Source organism: Gopherus evgoodei, chromosome 8 (genome assembly GCF_007399415.2).
Source record: "Gopherus evgoodei ecotype Sinaloan lineage chromosome 8, rGopEvg1_v1.p, whole genome shotgun sequence".
NCBI classification, from domain to species: Eukaryota; Metazoa; Chordata; order Testudines; family Testudinidae; genus Gopherus; species Gopherus evgoodei.
The window spans coordinates 3,568,474-3,591,082 of record NC_044329.1 but is presented as its reverse complement, the minus strand read 5'-3'; the positions used below and the strand labels follow the sequence as shown (position 1 = coordinate 3,591,082).

General features: G+C 42.0%; 1 protein-coding gene across 7 annotated transcripts in view; it reads left to right on the top strand.

Annotated features, from left to right (window-relative positions):
• SGCD (sarcoglycan delta) overlaps positions 1 to 12,137 on the top strand; it is a 517,054-nt gene extending 504,917 nt beyond the window's left edge. For all 7 annotated transcript variants that reach the window (XM_030572951.1, XM_030572954.1, XM_030572948.1 and 4 more), the window contains 2 exons: positions 7,222 to 7,345; positions 8,243 to 12,137. In XM_030572951.1, the coding sequence (XP_030428811.1) occupies positions 7,222 to 7,345; positions 8,243 to 8,416 (298 nt within the window). In that variant the 3' untranslated portion in view covers positions 8,417 to 12,137. The remainder of the gene's footprint in view (positions 1 to 7,221; positions 7,346 to 8,242) is intronic.
• Positions 12,138 to 22,609: the final 10,472 nt, after the last annotated feature.

The following is a 22,609-nucleotide window of genomic DNA, read 5'->3' as shown; positions in this document are numbered from 1 at the left end:
CGTAAACCCTGCCCCTAGCCTCATTTTTGCTGCAAGAATTAGGTGGAAACTCCATAAGGAAGAGTCTGTGAAGTCTTCCTCACAGTCAGTCATAGTTTGTCCCATGGAAGGATCTCTTAACCCCCATTCCTTAGTTGGGATGCTTTTATCTGTTCTGTGCCATTACCCAGCAGAACTAAAACAATACAATTTAGAAAAAAAAAAAAAAAAAGATGTGACCTTCTACAAACTGAAATTAACCATAGGTTGCTTACTGTTTCAACAAAAACTAATAACTTCTAATCTAATCAATGGAAAAAATCTTGTGTTTTCTTTTGAGGGAAAAAATAGGTTCTTTGGAAGACAGCTCTTAAGTAACGGTACAAGTCATTATGAATGGGTGATCCCATTGTTTCACTAAAAATCAAACGAATCAAAACAGAGAAACTCTCATCCTAAAATACTGGTTCATTACTGGCAAATGGATGTGACTCTTCATTTATTTACTAGCATAATTTATCAATTGTATGAGACATAAGCAAGTACAATATTAACATTGGCTAATTTTATGCCCAGCATGAAGTCTTATAACTGGTCAGAAGGTTACTAAAAAAGTAATTAGAATCATTGGAAATAATGACCCAGAGCTTCAGTAATACATGGGCTAGTTTCAATCTGCAGTTTTCTCAATTAAATTAAATGAACTCATGTTGCTACAGCACTGTATCATATACCGATGACCTATTTAAAGTAAAGTATCAGAGGGGTAGCCATGTTCGTCTGGATCTGTAAAAGCAGCAAAGAGTCCTGTGGCACCTTATAGACTAACAGACGTTTTGGAGCATGAGCTTTTGTGGGTGAATACCCACTTGGTCATGCATCTGACGAAGTGGGTATTCACCCACGAAAGCTCATGCTCCAAAACGTCTGTTAGTCTATAAGGTGCCACAGGACTCTTTGCTGCTTTTATTAAAAGTAAATTAATCCTTTTTCCATATAGAGAGCTGGGATTGTTCCCTATGCAGGAAAGTCACATGTGGGGAACAGGAAATTGCGTTCCCATCCATGGAGTTTCTGCTGGTTCATTTCTTTTGGGGAGAGGGCTCAAAGAATAGGTCAGGGGTTGCCCCTTAACCACATGTATTCCCTAAAATTCATTCAAGTCGCATACTAGGTCCTCCAAACACTTCCTGGATCCCCTATTCACAGTGACAGCCCTGTTTCTACAGGAGCCGGGCTCTCCCCAGAACTCCTTCCGATGAGGAAGGGAGAGTGCTAGTAAAATGAAGCTCTCGCTGTCACCATTATCTTTCTGGGTGATTTCCTGCTCAGATCCCTCTGTGCAACTGAGTGGGGGGCTTCTGTGTGATAAGGAGGGGAAAGGTGCCACAGAGTTGCACCTTTGAACTTGGTGTCTATCTGGAACATAACAGATCTGAGTTCCCTTGTTTCAGCAGTAACGGGGAGTCTGTTGCTCAGAGTGATGAGCAGTACTTTTCCCTTGCACTGTCAGCGAATCACCGGTACTGTATTTATCCAACACCTGCCCGCATGCCAGTACATTCCCCAGGCAGTAGTTACATCAAGCATTCTTCTAGGGAACAGCATCCATTGCATTAAAAGCACTGCTGGTCTGTAGCAGGGTAGCCTCCAACTGCTGCGGAACAGACCTTAGCATCAGCAACAAATTCTTCTTGCTCACCGAATACAGACGGTTGCTCATAATAGTAAGAAAAGCAGCACTTCATTCGATAGGGGATGCTGGGGATAAGGGAAGAAAATAAGACCCAAGCTGCCGAAGTGATTAATGTGGCTGCTTATGATGAAGGAAATGAACAGTAGAAATCTGGGTAAGCAATGACCACTCCAGGAGAACGAATTTCACTGGAACTACAGAACAAAGAGATATGCTGACCTCCCATCGATTACTGCTGGAGTTTTAAGGCAAGCCCTGGGATAGCGTTTAAAGTTTTGCTCTCTCGTTGATTGACGGCTGCACAGAGTTTCCAGCACCAGCATAAGAAGGCTTTGCTGAGAGACGCACAACTGCCGCCACCTGTTCATTTTTAATGCTGAGACATCTTAGAGATAAATTTGAATGAAGGGGTTTCAGTAGCACATTGAGCACTGCCCATTAAGCATGAGTGAGACAGAGAAGGATGGAGTTCACCGATATACATGCTGACGTGCATTTCTGTGCAGGCAGCGTATGTTCTGTTTCTGCATAACAAGACCTCGACAGTACTGCTGATTAGAGTAACAGCTGTTTGCAGAAAGATTGGTGTATCCCCACACCCAGCTTCTATCCATAGCACTTACCTGGGCCCCATTATTGCAGTGTCTGAGTGCATCTCACTTGTTACTGTATTTATCCTCACAACATCCCTGAGCAGCTGGGAAGCATTGTTATCCCAGGTGGGGAACTGAGACCAGGGGCCAGAATGTTTAAAGTCTTTAGGTACCTAAAGATGCAGAAGATGCTTCATGGGGTTTTCAAAGGCCCCATAGGCACCTAATTCCCACTGAAAGCCCTTGAGGAGAGGTCTTGCAGAATGGGAAGGGGGTTGCCCTTTAAGGTCATATGCTTTAGGGCAGTGGTTTTCAAACTTTTTGTATTGTAACCCCTTTCACACAGCAAGCCTCTGACTGTGAGCCCCCTTTATAATTAAAAATGGAGGGATTCATTTAATTTAATAGGGGCTCAGGGATGTCAGCCCCACTGAGCTGACAGTTCACGACCCCCTGGCAACTCCCAGTTTGAGAAGCCCTGCATTAGGCAAAAGCAGCTCCAGTGAAGTGGTGTCTGGGAAAAGCAGTAAAGTCTCCAGGCCTGCTTCCGATCTTCCTTTTACACCAGGATAACGGCATTAACTTCAGTGAAGTCACTCTCACTTCACATTAGGGTAAGCAGGATCAGAATCAGGCCCTCAAGAGCCCTCAGCACAAAAGCAAAAGAAAAAAAAAGGCGTAACTGCCAGTCACTAGGATGGAAAACGTAAGCGCAAGAGCACACAATGAAGAGATCTAGTGTCTCCACTGCTGTAAGTGCAGGCTTACCCACAGCCTGGCAGGTTGGAATCCTACAGAAAGCTCCACAGAGCCACTCTGGAAAACAAATGTTGATTCTGAATGATCCGCTCATCGCTAAATCATTTCCTATCATTATTAGCCTCCAAATTGTTTCTGCTCTGGGAGACTGAATAAGGTTTAAACTCAGAGGAAAGCAGTGTGTGTCTTAAACAATTGCTTCAAATGAAAGTATTCTGTAAACATTACTCAGACCCTTTCTCGTGCATAAATCCCCAGCTGCCCTGCTGGCTTTGCATAGATTTTCTGCTGCTGGTTTAAAGACAGGTGTCTGAGGGATTCATTCAGGAGATCTAAAATAAATCATACAATAAACCTCCTGCAATCCTGAGTGCCAAAAATTAGCAGGGTGATTCTTTTCTCACTTCCACCAGCATAAAGTCCTCTGAGGGCAGGGTGACTAGAGAGCAAGTGTGAAAAATCAGAACGTTTTTTTTTTCGGGGGAGGGGTTATAGCTGCATATATAAGAAAAAGCCCCTAATATCAGGACGGTCCCAATAATATCAAATGGGTGCAAGAGGAGAATTGGACTCAGAGACCAGACTATAAATACAAACGTGTATTCGTTAAGCAGAGTCTTCTTTTCACTGAAAGAGTCACAGTTTGTAATGACATCACTCACATTCATTTACGCAGATTTAAGAGTCTCCGATATCTTTGGCTTAAGCCTGATTTAAAAAAAAAAAAAAGTTAAATGGACGTGTCTCAGTTCACGGAGCAGCTGGAATAAGATGGTCACAGTCTGTACTAATGATTAAGAGGACACGGGGTCTATCTGCACTGTAATGAAATACCCACGTCTGTTTAATTGCACTGTAGACATTCAGGCTCAGGCTGGAGCCTGGGCTCTGGGACTCTCCCTCATCCCAGGGTCCCAGAGCCTGGGCACCAGCCTGAGCCTGAAAATCTACACTGCAGTTAAACAGCCCCAGAGCCCCAGTACTGCAAGCCCGGGTTGGATGACCTGGGCCAGTTGCGGCTGTTTAATTGCAGTACAGTAACTCCTCACTTACAGTCATCCCAGTTAACGTTGTTTCGTTGCTGATCATTTTTGTTGCCCTCCGCTGGACTCTTTCCAGTTTTTCCACATCCTTCTTGTAGTGTGGGGCCCAAAACTGGACACAGTACTCCAGATGAGGACTCACCAATGTCAAATAGAGGGGCATGATCACATCCCTCGATCTGCTGGCAATGCTCCTACTTATACAGCCCAAAATGCCGTTAGCCTTCTTGGCAACAAGGGCACACTGTTGACTCATATCCAGCTTCTCATCCACTGTAACCCCTAGGTCCTTTTCTGCAGTGCCCCCTCCCACCTGGTCCTGCACCCCACATCTTCCATAGAGCAGGGGGGACACACCAGGGCTCAGGACGGAGGGAACTTGCAGTAGCTGGGGTCTCAGCAAGCTGATCTAATTAACAAGGCAGTGTACTTAAAGGGGAAATGCGCATATCTCCCTCCATTCCTGCTGCCTTGCAGAGTGAGAGAGTTAAACCTTGAGGGCTCAGCCAATTGCTAGTTCATCATTTAGCAGTAAGGGAAATATCCCACCCTCTGACTCCTCCACCTCAACCAGGCTTTGCAATTATCATCACTGTGTACCAGTATTAAATTGTTTGTTTAAAACTTATACTCTGTGTGTGCGTGTATATATATATATAGTCTTTTGTCTGGTGAAAAAAATTTCCCTGGACCCTAACCCCCTCATTTACATTAATTCTTATGGGGAAATTGGATTTGCTTAAAGTCGCATTTTTCAGGAACAGAACTACAACGTTAAGTCAGGAGTTACTGTATAGACAGACCCATAGTAACTGCCTTAGGGCAGCATAGCAGGGAGCACAAGAGCAGAAAGAACCCGTGGAAAAGCAGACCAGCCTGTTGGGAAGAAGGAGCAACTGTTTTTTTGCAGACCTGCCCATGGCAGCATCTCCTTCTTAACAGCTGGGCGGGGTGGGGGGAGAGGGGGCTCCACAGGGCTTTGGGGTGAATCAGAGCCAGGGGAGAGCCATTTTGGGTTGCTTTCTTCCTGGCACTGCAGCAGCATTAATGTCTGTGCCTTCACACCCGTTGGGGAGGCAGGTGAAACTAACAGCAAGAAGACTGCTGAGCCTATGGCTTCACTGACAAAAGAGGTGTATTTGTACTGTAGGTAACTAACCCGTGGTAGCTATCACAGTGTAAACACAGTTCAGACAAAGCTCTTTAGTTTTACTGGGCAAAACTAGGCAAGGTCCACCCCAGGCTTAGGGTGGGCTGGGATAGTGCCAACCTCGCCTAGCTCTCTGACTGAACACTAGGATTTTACAGTGAGATAACTAGCACCGGTTTGTTAGCTCGCTGTAAAAGATACACCTTTGCATCAATGGAGACAGAGCCTTAGTGAGTCAGGTGAAAACCAGCAGCCTGAGGAGCAGGAGAGGGGCCCCTCACCACAGTTCTCCAGAGAGCCTGGAGCACCATGCAAGACTGAAGTGTATGCCCTGTACCCACTGTGCAAGGCAGCAGGCTCGCGTTTGCAATAGGACGCTTCTGAACCTGCAGGAGCTTTCATCGATTGGGCAGTTAAAGCACTAGGCCCGCCCATCCCTGTGGGGTTTTGACAACTGGGGACAAGCAGCCCTTAATCTCTTCCTAGCTCCGAACAGCTGAACTTTCCCCAAGGGTTTTCATTTCAAGGACCTTCTGATTTCTAATCCTTGTTCACAGCCTCTGGCAAGTCATTTAGAGCTTTCTGCTGCAGTATTCCCATTACTTAAATAAGCATAACACTTCCGTGCCTCACAGAGATGTCATGAGGATTGGCTTGTTCATGTTTGTGTGGCGATTTGAGGATGCAAAGTGCTATGTAAGTGATAAGAATTAGAATTATAACGTTTTGCTATTATGCCCAGGTTGTGGTACTGATTATTTAACAGATGTCTGAACTTGTTAGAACAGCGAGCAAACCGATCAGCCTGCGAAGCTGAATTGCCAGTGCCTTGCACCTTGTTCCTTCATCTCCATCTGGGCAAAGTAGGTGCGTGTCATAACATATTTCCCAGATTTGGACCTTAGCGTCCAAAATATGGGTGTTAGCATGAAAACCTCCAAGCTTAGTTACCAGCTTGGACCTGGTAAAGCTGCCATCCCCCAAAAAATTAGAGTGTTTTGGGGCACTCTGGTCCCCCCAAAAACCTTCCCTGGGGACCCCAAAGACCCAAATTCCTTGAGTCTTACAACAAAGGGGAATAAACCATTTCCCCCCCTTCTCCCTTCCAGGTGTTCCCTCCCTGGGTTCCTGGAGAGATACACAGAAGCAAGCTCCGTGAATCTAAACAGAGGGACTCCACCCTCCCCGTTTCCAGTCCTGGAAACACAAGTACTTCCCTCTTCACCCAGAGGGTATGCAAAGTCAGGCTTAGTAAATCTAACACAAAGAGATTTTCCCCCTGACTTCTTCCTCCCACCAATTCCCTGGTGAGCTGCAGACTCAATTCCCTGGAGTCCCCACTAAAGAAAACTCCAACAGGTCTTAAAAAGAAAGCTTTATGTAAAAAGAAAGAAAAGGACATAAAAATGGTCTCTCTGTATTAAGGTGACAAATACAGGGTCAATTGCTTAAAAGAAAAATGAATAAACAGCCTTATTCAAAAAGAATACAATTCAAAACACTCCAGCAACTACACACATGTAAATACAAAAGAAAATAATATAAACCTTATTGCCTTACTATTTTTGTACTTACAACTTGGAAACAGAAGATTAGAAAGCTGGAGATAGAAAAATCACTCTCATAGCCGAGAGGGTCAGACCCAAGACAAAGAACAAAGAACTCACACCCAAATCTTCCCTCCACCCAGATTTGAAAAAGTCTTGTTTCCTGATTGGTCCTCTGGTCAGGTGTTTCAGGTTACTCCTTTCCAGGTGAAAGAGACATTAACCCTTAGCTATCTGTTTATGACAGTGCGAAATGCTACTACATTAGAATGATAAAGTTTTATACCCACTTTGTACATGGAGTCTTGCCACTAACCTCAGTGGGCTTTGGATTGGGCCCTCAATGAGTACCTAAGGTGCAAGCCATTGGGGAACTGAGCGGGGCGAGAAGAAACACTCAGATTGAACATCAAAGTGCAGCTAGTGATATAATCCCGTCTTTACTGCATTACAGACTTGAGTCACCCACACGCTCTTTGGTGATGGAGGCTCCAAAGGGAATTGAAATTAACGCAGAGGCTGGCAACATGGAAGCCACATGCAGGACGGAGCTGAGGCTGGAATCAAAAGATGGAGAGGTAGGAAATGGAAAAGGAACCCTAAACCAAAACCAAGGGTCACCTGTAGATTTATAACTGCCTCATCCACTTAGCAACTCTCTTTCACACAGTGGTTTAAAAACAATGGTGAAGCTGGCCCAGATACAATAGCAGTGACTGAACACATTGTGTGCAAACTAGATTCCTTCCATGGAGAATGCTCAGCTGATTTATTATTTTTAAAGTGCTTGCATAATAGCATCTATTGTACTAGGAGATTTATGCAGCTGTAAAATTGCACTATACTCCTAAATTCTCTGTTTGGTTGTCAGTTTAAAATGAGATTTACTTGGCTAACATAATTCAATCTTAGATCATGAATTCTGCAATGAGAGGAGCTTAATTCACCTGTATAGGTCTGCAAAACTTTTGTAACCGGCTGTTTTGATTTTTGAGGGAATAGTGTCAGGAAAAGTTAGACAGCTACATCAGTTAACTACCAGAGGAAAAAAGAGGGTTAAAAAAATGGGAAAAACTAGAATTGGGTGGAATATTTCAGATTACTAGTTTATTTTCCCCAAAAAATGCACTTTTGGGTAAATTGAAACTGCAAAATCAGGTTGAACTTGGCAAATACTTTTGCCGCCCCCCCCAAAAAAAATATTTTTTGAAAGAGCTGAAACATTTTGTTTCAACATTTTCTAAATGAAACATTTCAACTTCTCATTTTGAAATGATGTTTCCTTTTGAAGTAAGCTAGATTTATTTTTTAAAATATGTAATTACAGCTGCTACTGCTTCCACCCTGGACTCATCTGCATGAAAAATTCTATTGCTCACATCTCAGTTTTGCAATGAACGTTATTTAGCAATTAAAGATTACAACTCATCACTAATGCTCTCTCTGTCTCTCTCTCCCCCCATACCCTACTTCAGATTACGCTGAATGCTGCAAATATCAAACTACCTAGATTGCCTCTAGCATCCCAGTCGTCTACCGGATCCAGGCAAAAAATCTACGAACTGTGTATGTGTTCCAATGGGAGGTTATTCCTGTCTCAGGCAGGAGCTAGCTCCACCTGCCAGATAAACACAAGCATCTGTTCTTAAGAGACGGCTCGCAGCAGGCATTGCAGGCAGCACAGAATCCCTGTTCTGGTCTCACAGATAGTAGCTGCCAACTATTTTTGCTAGAACCCAGAAAGCCTATCAAAGACTTTTTTGTGTGTGTGCGCGTGTGTGAATATATATATATATATATGAATATATATATATAAAAATATATATATATCCTCTGTGTAAAATGATGTTTCAGTACAATGAATCCCAGGGTGACCCTATTACATTCTGTTAAATTGGACTCACTACTCCCTGAACTCTTCTGTATTAATATAGTCTAATGGTCCTTCCTTATTATTCACTGTCTCCTCCTAGCAATGGGAACAATGTCTGATTCAGTACACAAACTGACGTACTCCTAGCACCATGCAAGAGGAGAACAACAACTCTGATCATTTTTGCACCATTAAAAATCAGTGGCAACAGAATGGCCGGCAAGACAGAGCAAACGGCCTCAAGAACTCTGAGACGCTTGTCACTAAATTACACTCTATTTTAAATCTAAAGCAGAGCAGGCTAATCAGGAGACTCTACACTGTCCGCCAAGAAAACTGGGTTTGATTCCCAGTGCTGGTCTCCCACCCCTTAGCCTTGGGAAGCAGGGAATATAGGCCCCAATTCTGTTCTCAGCGGAGTAAATGGCAAAACTCCCATTGACTTAAGTGGTGCTGGATCAGGCCCAGAGAAGGTAGAGAATGGCATGCATCATTCAGCTGTGATGCATTCAGCCAGTGAAGGGGCGATGTTTAATGGGCTCTGAAGGGAGCCCCTTTCATTCCTCCTTGGCAGATAGAGGTATAAAAGATCAGGGAATTTGACATATATATGGAGGTCACTGCCTCTGGGAGAAAATTCAAACTCAAGCTAATTCTGTTTTCCTGGGGTTTACAATAGTAATCCCTATTTGTGTAACTGATATTTTATTACGTTACTTTGCATCAACAGGAAAACTAACTGTGCAAATGCCACATCCTCTGTTAACAAAAAAAAGTGCTTTATTTAAAAAAAAAAGAGAAAAATGTTGCAATTACAAAAATACCAGGTCTACATAGCCATCAGGTGTTCGAGTTCACCCTGGAGCTTTCAATCCTACAGTCTAGGAGTCTGGGGTAATTCTGCTTTTAAAATAAACCACCTGTCTCACTGTCTCTCTCTCTCTCTCTCTCTCTCTCACACACACACACACACACACACACACACACACACACGTGTCTGAGAGACAGTGAAACTCACACAAAAGAGAAGCATTATTCAAATTCTCTGCAGGAATTTTTTTTTTTTTAAACGGAGGACAGTCTGAGGTCACTCACTTTTTATGGAGATTGCAAATATCAGAGATGCTGATTATGAAACAGGACTTTTAAAAATGTTTTATAAAGATTATGACGAAATAAGGTCATGGAAAAGTAAGGCTTTGGGCTCTGGATCATCTTGAACTTCAACCCAAATAACTCAGTATTTGAATCTGTTTTTCATGAGTGGAGATTTTTCCCTCCATGAGGCATTTATGGGAAAGGAAAAATGTGAGATCTGATCTTGTCACACTGTTTCCATTATCCAAAAATGGGAATACCATGGGCAGTGTGGAGATCTCATAGTTACTGGGTTTCAGCTCCATCAGTGGCTCCCCCAGGCATTTCAGAAGCCTGTGAAAAACATACATGGTAATTTTTTCAAAAGTGTCTAACTCCTATTAACTTGCAATGAGACCTGAGTTACTAAGTTATTTAAGTGCTTTTGAAAACTTTACCCCTATACAAATACTCAAACCTGTGCATACCTCTGGTCATATTGAAAGTACATTGATTTCACTCAAACAATTTTCACGATTAAATATCACAAAAACAAAATGTTTAGAGACAGTTTGGCCAATTTCTACATGAATCACTTGTATTTTCTTGGGGCTCGAGAGTGCTAGGTTTCTGGGTTTTTTAAATGTGCATATAGGGCATAATCCAAAGCCAGTTGAAGTCAATGGAAAGACTCTCACTGACTTTTATGGAACTTGGATCAGGCTGTTAGAAAAAAACCCTATCCTTCTGGTTGTTTTGCTCGCTAACAAAGCACACTTGAGGACATCCATAAAATTTTACACTTGACAGAGATTGAAAATGATTAGTTCTACAATTTTCTTAGTGATGTGGTTACGTTAATTATCAAGTTCAAACTATTTGTTAATTAATGCAAAGGGTCACCCAGGATAACAATTGTATTGGGACATAGGACTATACCATCTCTGTTCAAAGAGGGAAATTGTGCCTATGCTTTAAGTCAATGCACTCAGCAAGGAGAAGCACATCATATTTATCTTGTTATTAAAATTACTTTATTTTATGGGGGGACAGTTGGAAGGGAGGGAGGCTGCTGTCAACAGATGTCATGGGAGCCGATGGTGCAACATGGAGCAGACTTAAGTGAAATCCATAAAGGCTGTGAGGGCTGCTGGAGTGAGTATAGACTTTTACCATATTAAATATAACAAAAGACAATGCTGACCATTGGGACCATAGCTGAAGTCCCACTCATAGCCCCATGTGGAATACATTTACTGTAGTATTTTTTTCTCATTTCATTTTGTATTGGATAGCAATTCACATCATATGCAAGGGCCGATTCATAAAAAAAATATTTTTCAAAGGTGCACAAGGTTATATTGAAGTTTGCGCTGAGGTAAAATCTTTTACTGGCCCAACTTCTGTTGATGAAAGAGACACGCTTTCAAGCTACACAGAGATCTTCTCACTAATTTCAAAGATTTCCACTCAGCAACGCACACATCACGGTATAACTGGCCAGAATGCCCGGGTTGCTGCTCTGTTCTCTCAAGTCATATAATAATAAGAGTGTATTGTGCAAAGATCTGCTTTTATTTCACTTTTCTCCCCCAATGACTGATTCTCGTGCTGGTGAAAGATGCTGGGTAGAGCACCAGAACTGGCACGGGAAAGGCTGGGGTAGTGTGTAGTTTCCTGTACTGCATTGCCAATATTCCTCAACCTGGCCTAGCAGGTCCCACCCCTGTGTTGAAGGGAAGCTCAGTCTTTACCTTCATTCAGTCTTTACCCTCCCTGCTTTATAGTTTAGTGCCATGTGTAATGATAGTTGTAGTGATGTAGATGCTTATCTACGGAAGCTGAACTGAGATCATCATGCTCATTTCACAAAGGCCATGAGAGAGCCTTGAGGCCATTCTGTCATTTACCAGTCTGGGCTGGATTTGAACTGGTGACTGAAGTACCTGTCCCTATCACCATGATAGCTTGCTGTTAGTGTAGGTCCTCTTCGTCAGGTAAAAAGAGTACCATAGTTTTGCATAAATGAGGAGAGCCCAACTTTGTATGAGTACATAGAAAAGAGTGAGTTTCTAGCTTTTAAAATGTTAAATTACGTGCTGTTAAAGAAAAAAAAATCTCTTTGCTCTATTGGGTGAAATTCACCCCTGTGCAGACTTACGCACCTCTTAACTTCCACTTAAATCCTCACATTGGGGCTTAAATGGTCTCCTAGACCTTGTGTTGTCCCCCTGCATGGTAGTCAGTTCCATCCAGTTAGAGAAAAGTTCTTCACTAAACAGAGAGTGTAAGTTCCTGCAGCTTCTGAGGAGCAATCGCTTTGCTTGGCAAAGATTGAGGTACGGTTTCATAGAGTCATAGATTCTAGGACTGGAAGGGACCTCAGGAAGTCATCGAGTCCAATCCCCTGCCCTCATGGCAGGACCAAATACTGTCTAGACCATCCCTAATAGACATCTATCTAACCTACTCTTAAATATCTCCAGAGATGGAGATTCCACAACCTCCCTAGGCACACACTTAAGTTCAACAAAAGTGATGTACTGAACTAAAGCATCCCCATTTTGGGGGGGTCATTTTAGCACAGCTATGTTGCCAAGCAGCTCCTGTATTAATGGGAGTCACGTGATTAAAAGAACCCTTGTGCAGTGACTTAAATTTTACTATTTCAATGCTGATGGGAAGACAGGTCACAAAAAATTACCTATTTCATTTCTTCCCTCTCTTCATCTCCTAGAAAAGGATCCCCTTCCCACTCCCCTGGAGGATTGTTGTTCGCTTGAAAACAATGAAAACCTTTGCTTAGAAAGGGAAGGAATGTTGCATGACACAAAACTCTGAGAGTGCCCGTTGGTTATTGTTAGGAGACAACAGTACACTGTGGCCGGTAGTACTTTAGTAAATGGAGATCTAGTCAGTGCTGCAGTTGTTGACCATACAAACTGTGTGTCATTTAATGGGTTTATTTCTTTGAATAATTATTTTCACTGTATAAGATTGTTTCTGACCATAGCCCACTCATCTCCTAGGAGATCGCTACTCAAGGCTTGCTTAGTTTCAACTTCATACACACAAACTGTCCATAGAAGTTAAAAGAAAATTGCCAGCCAGCGAACTGATATTTCTTTATGAATCGGACTCACAATTTGGTTCAGTTATCATCATTTGCCCATGAAGGGCTGGTAGTTATCTCAAGGGTTCCTTTTATCTCTCACAACTTAGGACAGGCTGGGAGGGATAGGGAGTCGGCTTCTATTGAATGGGTTATATACCATTGACTTCAGTGCCTGCGAGATCCAGCCCAGGGTCTTTCTGGGTTCAGATTTAGGCCACTGAAGTCAATGGAAACATTGCCGTCTATGTCAGTTGTTGCAGGATTGAGGCCAGACTCAGAATTGTGCACAATTCTGCACTGACGCTATGTGCATTCAAAATACTTGCTAATCAAGGGACTGTGTTATTGTCAATATACCTTAGGCAACCATGAATACTAAAGCTAAAGATAAATGCTTTTATGTAGTGTAACTCTTGACTTTAATAGAGCTTCAGTAACATGCTACATTTGCTTTAAATGCCACCGTTACTAAGTAGTAGAGAAAATGACTATTAGTGCTTGTCTTTACACAATACCTTATCTGTATTTACTGTATGAACTCCCTACCATAACAGGTATGTCACGACAGTCTTTAAAAACAAAAAGACTTTGCCATTAGTAACAGAGTTCCTAAAACTGGATTATATATCCGCATCCACTCTCCAAATTTCATTTGTTTATGTATTATCCAGCAGTCAGCATAATTACTGCCCTGAGAGTTCAAATGAGATGTTAGCACTACAGGAACTGTCCTGCAAAAGGAAAGCCAGGGAGTAGTAAGTGATATATTACAACTCCCCTAGAAATTTTTAGAAAGGTTAAAGTACCGCAACTGTGGTCTACATTTGTTTCCTTTAATCATGTGTTTTCAGTTCAATTTTTTTTAAACTTCAATACCAACATGGTACAAAAAAATAAAAATTATGAACTTAAATGACCACCTGCAACATTCAGCATAGCAAAATGATGTCTAAAGCAGGCTAAGCCTCCATTCGGTCTTCGAGACTGCTCCATTGTTAAAGAGGAAGATTCCTATGGTTCTTGGGAAGAGGTCAGGTTCATTTGAGCCCCATAGTCATGCAAAAGCTGAATGAACAGATCTGTAATTCTTGCACTCCTTGAATGCGCAGGCTCTTAAGTGAAATTGGCTTTTGTCTGAAATGGAGGTTAGGGATGTTTTTTAAAAATATTTGTTGTTACGGCTTTAAGTTTCGTATCATAAAGGGGAGTGAGTCACAGATCAAAGACTGTTAGAAGTGCTGCCCCACACTCACTGTGTTAATTTAATGGTGCTTATTGGAACTGGGCAGGAAACCCAGAGTTCATTGCATAGCTTCAGTGCACTAGACTAGAACAGAGGAAAATAAACTCAGTTAATAGGGGAAAGAAAGTGTCATATTCTGTGCTGTGTACAAAAGGCAAAGAGTGGTCTAAAAACTGAAAGAAGAAAAATTTAGTGTTGAAGAAGATTGTTAATATCACAGCATTTCTGGTGCAGAGGGATAAATAAGCTAAATGTTGTTAGCTGCTCATGTGCATTCTCGCCTTGATGTGTGTGGAACTCCGACAGCGCTGGTGAGATTTTCCTGTGTAGATCAAGGAGAGCCCTAAGCTTATGCTTCAGCGATAGCCCTATTTTAAGTGATTGGTTTGCTGCCAGAAGGCCATCTGAAAGTTGGACCTACGAACACTTAATTGTACCTGCAGTGCAGAAGAGTAACTACACCGTGACTGCTCAATCTTTAACACATGTACAGTTAAACAGAATTATTGTTGGACTACAATTTTGTTGACTTTTAAGTTTGAAATTTATAATTCAAAAAACATGGGAAAAAAGCTGGTAATAGATTTGTGAAGCATTTTCAACCAGCTGGTTGGAAATTTTCAAATCTGGAAATTTCAAAATATTTTTAAAATTTTGCAAAACAGAACATTTTTAAATCTTAATTTCCCTCTCTCCCTTCCCCGCTGCCCATCTCTAAACAATGACCACTGAATATTTAAGCAGGCAAAAAGCGCTATTGGTGTGTGATTCAAACTCAGTTCTTCCTTCCTCTCTGCACTCTATGCTTCTATAGAAACCCATCTACATAGGACTCATTGTTTTTACAGCTGATCTAACAGAATTTATGGTTGAGACAGGGGGAGGGTTAGAAATTGACATGGCATTAATACCATAGATTGGCCTACCCAGACAGCGATGAAGTAAGCAAGGGGAAAGCATGTTTATAGATATCTCCTTAGTGATACTGATAAAGTGATTCTCTTTTGTCTGTTTACACTATTACCTTTGAATTAACAACAAATTTTAGATGGATCTGATTGTGATTATATTCAATCCTTGTTTGGACCAACCTGGGATAATGCTACTGATCCCATTTAAAGGCTGTTGTCTGACCCATTCTTGTCAGAATGTTGAGGAGTTTGTTTAATGAGGGTGACAAATTTCCATCCACATTAAACACAATGGTTTGGGATTGGGTTAGAAAAATAGGATTAACTGGTATTTAAACAAACATTGTCATATTTGAAAAGCATGTGGCAATATATATATACACAGCCCTGAAGCTTTCTAAAGCTAAGAATTTCCTAATCTGCAAATTGCATTCTATTGAGTCTTGTTTAAAAAAATAAATTAAAAAAGCCACTCTTTTTTTGCAGGAAAGGTAGATATTTATATAACTACAGACAAAGGGGAAAAATCCTCAATCATAATTCCACTGAGATTTCCCAGGCACCTCACTTCAAACTAGAAGTGTGAGCCCCTGAAAAATTAATTTTGCTATAGGTGTACTTCCTGTGTGAAAGTCAGCATCATTGTCACTTTTAGGAAATGTCTCATCTTATTGTTGCCACTCAGAGTCATCCAATGCCTATGATTTTCTGTCACAAGCCTTCTGGTAAGTTAATAGCATCATGCTACCTATTCAGAGGAGATTGGGATTTCCTCTGAAGCATCTCATCTCTTTTTGAAAAGATGAGATTGTTAGTTTTAATCAGGATAAAAATAAATAAGAGGAAAGGACCCCTAAGGAGCTATATATAAGTTTTTGTCTTACAGTTAGTTCCACTTTGTCTTTCCACCAGTGATCGTGGGCGTAGGAAGGAGAGATTTGTGCAAAAAAACATTAAATTTGCATTGTGCTCTGCTCCCAAATACTTAGGATAGAGATATAGCCCCTTAGAAAACAGGTCCTTTATCAGAATGATTTTTAAAAAGGCAGTTTGGGACCTTTCATCAGCTTCTCCTGGAACAGAAATGGTGAAACTTTCCAGTACATTAGCCATCATAGGAATAAGGCCACCGCAAATCATGTCTCACGTGCATCTTTGCTTGTCATAGGAATTTAAAATTGCATTGTGCTCTTGCATTTCCCTCACCCCGCTCCAAAAGGCTTAACCACTAATAAGAAAGAAAGCATTTTGAAGCCTGCTGCTGCTTGCTAAACGCATTATCACTTTCTAAAGAAATGTGATTTCTGTATTCCTTCAAAAGATCTCTCATAATGGAACCCTTGAAGTCTCTTGAAGCAGGCTTGAATTGGAGAGCAAGAAAACCAGTTATTTATGGGTGGTCCCATTTTTATGTATGATTGGATTACAGGAACTGAAAAATCAAATGTTGCTGTTCTGGTGCCGCCCACATCTTGTTAGCTACAGATATTTTTTCTCCTAAACTTTTTAACTAGATTTCTTATACAGTAGTGCCTACAGAGTAGGGAAATTAGCATCTTATTTTGAAAGAGAGTGGGCACGCCTGCTAATCAACCTTATCGGGGTCCATTTCAGTTCTAGATATGGACATTATTGTTATTATTATTATTTGACTTTTTGGCAGTATTAATGATGTTGGCAGTATTAATAATGGGGGTGAGACCAGATGACCCTTGCGGTCCCTTTTAACCCTATGATTCTATGTTACAGATTCTATGTATACACAGCCTAAATGGTATAAATAGCAACAAGAAATACTATACCCTAGTCTTGCTAGCCATCTTGCACCCCTCTATGGTGACCAGATAGCAAGTGGGGAAAATCTTGACGGGTAGGGGGTAAAGGAGCCTATATAAGAAAAAGACCCCAAAATCGGGACTATCCTTATGAAATCAGGACATCTGGTCATCCTACACCCCTCAAGCATCTGTAGTAATGCCAGAAGACCCAGCCCATTCTTAAAACTAACTGCTTTCTGCTCTAATTATACTTCTATTTGGACAAACAGAAAAGTGCAGAAAGCTCAGGAAAAGGGAAAGATGAAATGTTTCAAATACTCACCTACGAACATGAACCTCGTGAAGTTTTGGGTTTGGTTTTGTTTTGTTTTTTACTTGCCTCATCATGAACTAGCTGAACAAGCAGTCTGAGATGGAAATAAGAATGAAGGTGATATGGGGTGACTAGGTTCTAGCTTGGTAGCAGTTTAGCAAGTCCTGCCCCATGCAGAGGGTCAGATTCTTAGCTGGATTCCACCGTTACTTCAGAGCTGTGCTGATTTGCAGTAGCTGAGGATCTGGCCCAAAAAGCCTGTCACCTTTGATGACGTTGAAAAGGAGATTTTTGCCACCTACTCTAAACTACAGCCTGCTAATCGACATGTGGAAATGAAAAAAAAAATCAGATTAAACCAAAGTGGCAGAATAGTAGCCTATATTCCTTCTCCATCAGTGAGTCCCCACTATCATGTTGGGCCAATTAAAGAGGAATGGCAAGCTTTTCTCTCAACTGCTACCTCAACCCCCTATCTGAAAATCAAGGTATGTTCATTCTGCTTTCCACCTTATCAGAGTTTAGCTGGCATTTGAGTAGATAACGTATGAGGCACGGGAGGATACCGCTTGATCTTCTGCATCTATTTAGGCTCTGCTGTGCTGACTATGGTAAGAACTCGATTTAGGGCCAGTTCTGCAGCATTTACCATGAAGAGCTCTTACTCACATGAGCAGCTGCACTGATTTTGGTCGTTGTCCAGTGAACTATCTAGTCCAGTCACATCTCGGGGGCTACTCAAGAGGTCATATGCTACTCAGCATAAAGGAGGATTAATTCATTTACTAACAACAGAATGAATCTAGGATTCGGAAAACACAAAAGAACAGCAGCCGGTCTCCAACGTTCATATCCAGATATGGATCCATATCTGGAGTTTGCAGAAGTTTGAGGGCTTGGATCCAACGTTCTAGTTCAGATGCATATTTTTATTTTTAGTCATTTTTTCTGACCTTGCCCGCCCTTTATTTTAATAACTTGCCTCATGCAAATTCTAGTGTTTGACAGCCCATAAAATTGTTTATGTTACCCCAGTAAAATGCTTTTCATAGGGAGAATTGACTGCAGGACATAGCCTCTGGTCGTTTAAACAATGACATTTATCCTGTCAAAAACCCATTCATCTATGTCATCAGAAAGCATGTCGATATCCTGTAGCAGTTTTTCATCTATGATAGTAAAATGCTTTCTCTGACCTCTATCCCAATACTCACCAATGACCTTGATAGTGTAAACATGACAAAATGAGTGTAAACTCTTATCACGATTATCATTAAGAAATTCATATTTGGCGCTTTTTTAAAATTTATGTATGTGTGTGGTGTGAGAAAATAAAAAGCTTTTTTTTAACCAAACATCAATCCTTGCACACTCTATGCAAAATTTTGTAAGCATTGCAATAATGCTATGATTACACAAGGAACTATTTTAACTTTATTACACTTTCTGTATAAAAAAGATTTGTATTTAAATGATTTCAATTGCAAACTTGTAAAATATATTAATAAAATAATGATTGTTAAGAAGGGAAGAAATGTTCTTTTTTTGCTGGGGGAAAGTGGGTGGGGGTATGTCACCAGTGAGCCTAAACGTCTGTAGGTACCTACGGTTTGCCAAACAGGATGAGACTAGTGGTCCATCGCAGCCAATATCTTGTCTCTGATAGTGGCCAATACCAGATGCATCAGAGGAAGTTAAAAACTGCAATAGGTAATTATGGAAAAACCTGTCTCCAGAGAAAGTTTCCTCCTGACCCCCTTTATCTGGGCTTGGCTTATGACCTGAAGCAGGAGAGTTTATCTTCCTTCTAAAACTCTAGGTTTCTTTAAATCCTTACTATTATAAAAGTTTGGATGTTCTTGTTATCAATATAAATGTCCAGTCCTGTTCTGAGTCTTGCTAATTGTATTAGGAGGCAACATATTCCACATGCCAACTACGCATTTTTTGAAAAAAAAATTCCTTTTGAGTGTGCTTTCTCCTCCCCCACAAAAAAAAAATCCCCTTTTTTTGGACTACGAGAAATAATTTCGCCTGCTCTAGGAATCTTACATGTTGTGAGAAATTGCCTGAGCTTTCCCGAGTCATTTCTTAGCCTGGTCACAGAGAAATGATGGACTCATCCAATGGTTTTAACGATCCAGCCAGTCATGTTAAATGACTAATTAATCAGTTGTTCATGGGTGACTCCATTCCAGGCAAACACTTGTGAGAGAAATCATCCTGCTTGGGATTACATTTTAATGTAAATTTGTTTTCAATAAATTTCACCATTAAATGAAAGGATTGGTTGGTGTTCGTTATCCAAACCAATAGCTAGAATTCAGCCCATCTGACGAATCATGCATTCCTGCCAGTCTAAAAGTAAATGCAAGCTCTAATAATCACAACTTCCAGATGTCCAAAATTCATAAGCTATCACAGTTTATTAACCACATTGTATTGGCTTCTGCAGGCGTCTGTCAGTGGCGTTCCCTACTCCCATTCATGTGCTGTCTTTAGTTAACAGTGGTTGAGTTTATTTTTCCACTTCAGCAGCTGCAGCTACAAGTCTTGCCCTCAGCTTAGAATTTTCAGCAAGCTGGCAAAGGAGTAATTTCTAGGTTCACTTTGACTCAAGACTGTGCTCCCAGTGACTTCATAGGAATGACATATGTGAGGAAGATCTGATAGGCTGACTGCCTCAGGCCCAGTCCTGCTAGATGCGGAGTGCCCACAACTTCAGTTGAAGTCAGTGGACCTGCTCCCTCTTCCACTGAAAAATCAACACAGCAAATTAATCCGGGGGCAAATAGGACGTGTTGCGGCCCTCAGCACAGGGGTGAATTTCACCCCTAACAGTAACATAGTTCAGTGCAGTTGTTACAATGCCATACTAGCTGAAAGAGTCTGTCACAGACTCAGTAACAGCAAAATGCCTCATTGAAAATAAACCATTTTTTAAAAAAATAATAAACCAAACATTTTGAGTAACTCCTGCACTACATTCTGGATACTAGACAAAAGAGGGCAGCATGATACCAGGGAATGTCAATATCTGATTGTCCACCAGACACAATAGGATTCATACAACAATAAAGCACATGCCAGCAAAAGAAATTCAAGTCCCAGTCCTGCAGCTCTTAATCAGGCCAACCTCCACTGGCGTAAAGAGGAGACTGGCTGAAAAAGCCACACGATCAGGTCCTGCAGCAGCTCAAGAACTAAGGAAAATTTGTCAGCAACTTTGTCAGTTCAGGGTAGGCTCAGCGGTGGCCTAACTCTGCTGCTATGGAAGTCAGTGGGAGTTTTAGTATTGACTTGCATAGCAGCAGAGTTGGACCAATGCTGAAACTCTTATCCATAATCTTCCCCTTCCAAGGAGTCAGGAAGTCATCCAGCCAAAATTTTAGACAAGTGTATTTGCAGATTTTTGTCTCCACCCCCCACAAATAAACATATTCCACCATACAAAATCCCATGATTGGCCTGTCAAACACTCTTGTCTGGATAGTGGCTCTCTCATTTGCTCAGTTGTTTTTCCCCGTTAAATTATTTCCCCCTGAACTGTCAGCCCAGTAAAAGGAAAAGTCTATTTTAACCCCTTCAAATTCCAGCTTGGGGCTACATGATCTTTTCCACAGACCTCCCTCCCCACAACTGCTGGGAAAGTAAGTGGCCAGTTCTGGGGGTGAGGCTTTTTCCAGAGGAAGGGAAACCCTGCCCCACCACAAGAGGTTGAGGGAGGAGGGGGAATATGAAAGGGGATCTTTGTAGAGAGTCCCCTGCCCATCTCTCTCTCTGATGGGTTTTTAATGGGATGGGATGCTACAGGCTACCTCAGCCTGAAACCTCAACATGATCCAATATCTTATGATAATTACTAGTTAGTAGAGACTATGGCACGTCAACATTTCTTCAGTGCAAAGGGGGCTGTTTGCTCAAAAAAATCCTGACTTCTCCGAAAATCAGTGCTTCTAGATGAGGTTCCCCCTATATGTGATACCAGATAGCTCCATGTATGAAATCTGCCACAGGAAATACACACCCTCATTTAACGTCCTTCATAGCAGCTCAGAGCTGCTGAAGGATACAGCAGGCAGCGAATGAGAGCGTGAGGATAACCAATTGAGGAAAATCTTGCATTTGGCTCCCCCTGCTTTATCCAGCAACCTCCAAACCCCACAGCACTCGCCAGCTGAGTTGTGCAGCTCAGCCAGTAAGATTCCTGGGTTAGGCAAAGCTTCCCTGTCTCCTATCAAGAGAGCTTTGTGGTTTTTGGCAGGTGCAGGCCAAGGACACTGCAGATTTATGTGCATGTGCATCTTGAATCACGAGAGAATGTAAAATAACATTAAGACAGGGTGAGAGCTGGTGGGGCACATTAGTCTCAGGAGCGAGAAAGGCAGCATATATTTGGGACACGGCCACCTGCTTTCAGCAATGATTAACAGCCCTTCTCACTGGCTGGCTATTTCCGCATACAAATAAAGGCCTCTATGACATCTAACAAGTGTCTTAATTTGGTTTGGCACCATTTCCTGTTGCTAAAGCCATGAGCTAAGGCCACTGACATTGGCCACATCCATGACCTTGCAAAGCTGGAATGATTTTGCTACAAATTTTTCATTTCATAGTACCCCTTTCATTGGGGAAATACTCCTTACTAGCCCTTGAGTCCTTGGGTACGGAGAAGTACAACTATTAAGGATTTCTTAATATTTTTCTTTTAAATCTGTTTTCCAGACTTCCATTGCCCCTGCTGCCCCTACCTGAGTGCACTACTTCCCTTATTTAGATTTTTGGATCTCTATAAAGTGGCTCACAAGGGAAAGTCCAATTTGGAATCCAGAAGCAAATGTGCAGAATGAACCCCCTAACCCATATGTCAATCAAACTGGAGTCAAGTTTGCTGCCCTTGCCCCTCCCTTGTATGAAGCAGGGAGTGGGGCCTAGAAGGGTACATGAACGGCTGGCTGAGCCACTGCGGGAAGATACAGACGAGCAGAGGTAGAGAGAGTTTAACCCCAGTTCATCTCCAGTTTCAGTATGTGCTGCTCTCATTGAGGTCCAGAGGAGCTGGGCCTGGGCCCACCTCTGAATTTCCCCTCCAATGTTTATAGGAGTGAGAAGCCACCTTACTGTGAAAGACCCAATATCGACGTGAGCCTGAGCTGCAAAGCTGGGATCCAAATTCTTTCAAGTTTGTTTGGATCTAGAGGTAGGGTTTGGGTCTGTCTCAGTGTCTTTGCAGTTCAGGCCTAGGACCAAAACAAAAATAAGGACCATCTCGGTTTAAGGGCAGGACTAGGCTAAATGTAACCCTTCTGCCCCTCTGAGTTGGCAGCAACAAGGGCCGGGATCAGTATCCAGGGGTTCCGTTTCAGTAACACAATGCATAATCGGCTCGAGCCCCCACCCAGTGACCTGGGACACTTACATACCACAACCCCCTGGGCGCCTCTAGGAGGCAATACTTCCCCTCTCGCAAGCACGGAGTCTGAGTGTAGCAAAATCTTTTTAATGAAGGAATCAATGCGGCATCCCATTGGA